At 36.1% G+C, this 2,981-nt stretch overlaps 1 protein-coding gene across 1 annotated transcript; it reads left to right on the top strand.

The window, feature by feature from the left end:
* The first annotated feature begins 1,280 nt into the window (after positions 1–1,280).
* On the top strand, positions 1,281–2,117 carry LOC137047085 (chemokine XC receptor 1-like). Its single transcript, XM_067424644.1, has one exon. It carries the CDS (start codon positions 1,281–1,283, stop codon positions 2,115–2,117), a length of 837 nt encoding a protein of 278 aa, XP_067280745.1.
* The last annotated feature ends 864 nt before the right edge of the window (positions 2,118–2,981 follow it).

The raw sequence follows: 2,981 nt of genomic DNA, 5'->3' as shown, positions 1-2,981 counted from the left end.
AGACTCATCCAGAGCAGCACACTCTAAAAAATGCTGGGTTAAAAACAACCCAAGTTGGGTTGAAAATGCACTAACCCAACAATTGGGTTGATTTTACCCAACGGTTGAGTTGTTTTAACTCAGTGGTTGGGTTAAATGTTGCTTAAGACAACCCAATTGCTGGGTTAAAACAACTCAGCCATTGGGTTAAAACAACCCAATTGTTGGGTTAGTGCATTTTCAACCCAACTTGGGTTGTTTTTAACCCAGCATTTTTTAGAGTGCAGTATTGGTATTCTCCTGCCCAATGTGCCTACTCAACACAGCATAGAGATAAGCTTTTGAAAGGGAACTGTACTTGACTTTTCCTTGAAAAAGCGGGAACATTCTGTACTTCATTGCTGCACTGAGGATGTGCCTGTGGCCTTTATAGAGTTGTTTGCACACATTTTTCATAGCAGGTCACACACAAATGTTCCCATAGCACTCAGTGCTAAACCTTGTTCCTTCTTTTTCAGGGAATGGGGTTACTGTCAAGTAACCTGAAACGATTCTGCCTTGGTACCTTATCATGAACACAGACCATAGCTGAGACAAGAGAGACCTGAAGGTTTTTTCTTTTCTTCTAATGTATATATAATAATTTCTAAACTGTCTGCAGAAAATAAAAGCACACTTCCCCCCTTCCTTTTAAACGTTTTAAGCCATTTGAATAGAAGACCATCAATCATTTTAAATCTTGTGCATGTGTTTGCATGTTTTGATTTATGTGACGGACGTTACATACGAAGCTATGCACATATATTCTTGTGACAACTGTCAGACTAGAAAAACAGCAGTGTCATTTACACGCAGAGGACTGGACCTTTACTCTTCAGGTGACAAACTCTCATTTTTGACGGATTTGTTTGTTTTTCTTTTCAAAAATATGCAAAATGAGTGTGATTACCAGATGTAGTTTAAGTGTTATGAGCGAATTCGATAAATTAGCTGAATGAGTAAGGTGTACTATGGTTTTGTCTCATCTCAGAAATATAACAGAACATGTTTTGTGATTTCAGGCTAATAAATGTGATACATTTGTTTAATAATAATGTATAGAATCATACAATTTTGAAGATTATATTTTTTAAGGCATGTTTATAAAAGCTATTTAAATGTCATAATTGGTCTAGGGACAAATCCTGGCTTAATTTGTTTTGGCTTTTTGTTTAGTACATTTTCTCTTCTGTTTTCCAATAGATCACTGTTGCAACTATTTATGAATTTTATGAATGTAATTTTGAGAAAGTAAGGAGATAATGAACAACTCTACGCTGAACCTCACCGCACCTGGATCATCCACAATTTATTCCTTTGGGCTATTGGACATTCTGGGGATTTATGCACACAGTTTTGGTTTCCTGTTTGGTCTTCCTACACACTCCTATATCATATGGCTCATCATCACAGGAAGTGGAGTTGCATCAGAGTTCTTCATCCTCAATCTGTCTGTTTGTGAGATTGGCAACTGTGTGAATGATTTTTTTCTTCTACTGTCTTTTTGGTTTTCACGTCTCACAACATTCATTCCTTTTTTATTAGGACTAGCCATCACTGGTCGTCCTCTGTTTCAGTGTCTGATGTGTGTTGAGCGTTACCTGGCAGTGGTTCATCCTGTAACCTTTCTGAAGTTCAAACCTCTCAGATATAGAGTGATCTGCTGCACTGCGACCTGGATTATTACTCTTGGCTCTTGTTGTTTCTCTATGTTCCTTCCACTGAATTCTATAGAACAAACATGGTTCTTCTTAGTGCAGTTCATCCTCTTCCTCTCCATCCAGTTGTTTTGTCTTGTGGCTGTTCTCAGAGCTCTGAAGCAGTCAGGACCGGGAGAGAGAGGGAGAGAGAGAGAAGAGGAAAACCACATGAAGAGAAGAGCCTTTAATATCATTCTAATAACTACTGTGAACATGGTTATCATATATGTCCCATATACTATCACAGGACTCTTTACAATCGTGACAAAACAGAATATTAAAGCACTTTGGTTTATTGGGATGCTTTGTTTTTTACTGGCTGGTTTTGTTCAGCCTGTTCTCTATCTTTGCCGTGCTGAAAAACGTTCCTGCCTCTGTTCCTCAAAAGTATGTAGCTAATTATATATATATATATATATATATATATATATATATATATATATATATATATATGTGTGTGTGTGTGTGTGTGTGTGTGTGTGTGTTGTTGTGGATTATCTGAGTTTAATTTATTATTAAATGCTTATTGGAATCTTTTTTTTTTTTACTGTGACACATAGGCTATAGCCTTTGTCATTCACATGTTATTTAGAATTTCCACTCCACCTTAAAATAACTTTTGCATTATTATTTATTTTTTTGCTCCAATGTATTTGTTTAGACATATTAAATTTTCTTTTTGGCTTTGTTTATCTTATGCTTCTTATTAATACTCTTCTGAACACAAGATGATTTCAATGGGGGAAGAAAAAAAAACATTTGTGGTGGTTTTCCTGCTTAGAATAGGGCACTATAAATATTAGCAATAAATATATTATTAATTTATTAATGTATTGTTGTCTCAAGGGAGCATTGTTCCACAATGGACAAATTGAAACATTTGACATTTTCATGTAGAAAAAAAAAGAAATATATTTTTGAAAACATCAATTTCTTTTGTTGGTTAACAGCTTACGACCCAAGACCAGTAGTGAAAAAATTAAGACCAAGAGTCAGGAGTGCAATTAATTAAAGAAACATTTACATCTTAAAACAGCAGAACCCTGCTTCAAGTCTCATAAGGAGTTTGTAGGCTGCGCTGCCTCTCTCACCGTCTCGTTGCCCCGCCCTATCATACATACAATTGTCCCAACAGTTATACTGTTTTCAAGGTCTATCCACGTCATCACTGCAATGTGGATGCTTCTGATTGGCTCAGAGAAAATGCACAGTCATGGCAAATTTCCAAATATTATCAGTTAATCTGATGCATGTCTCCATAGA

The sequence above is a fragment of the Pseudorasbora parva genome, chromosome 18 (assembly GCF_024679245.1).
Source record: "Pseudorasbora parva isolate DD20220531a chromosome 18, ASM2467924v1, whole genome shotgun sequence".
NCBI classification, from domain to species: Eukaryota; Metazoa; Chordata; class Actinopteri; order Cypriniformes; family Gobionidae; genus Pseudorasbora; species Pseudorasbora parva.
This window is presented reverse-complemented; position numbering and strand designations above follow the sequence as displayed.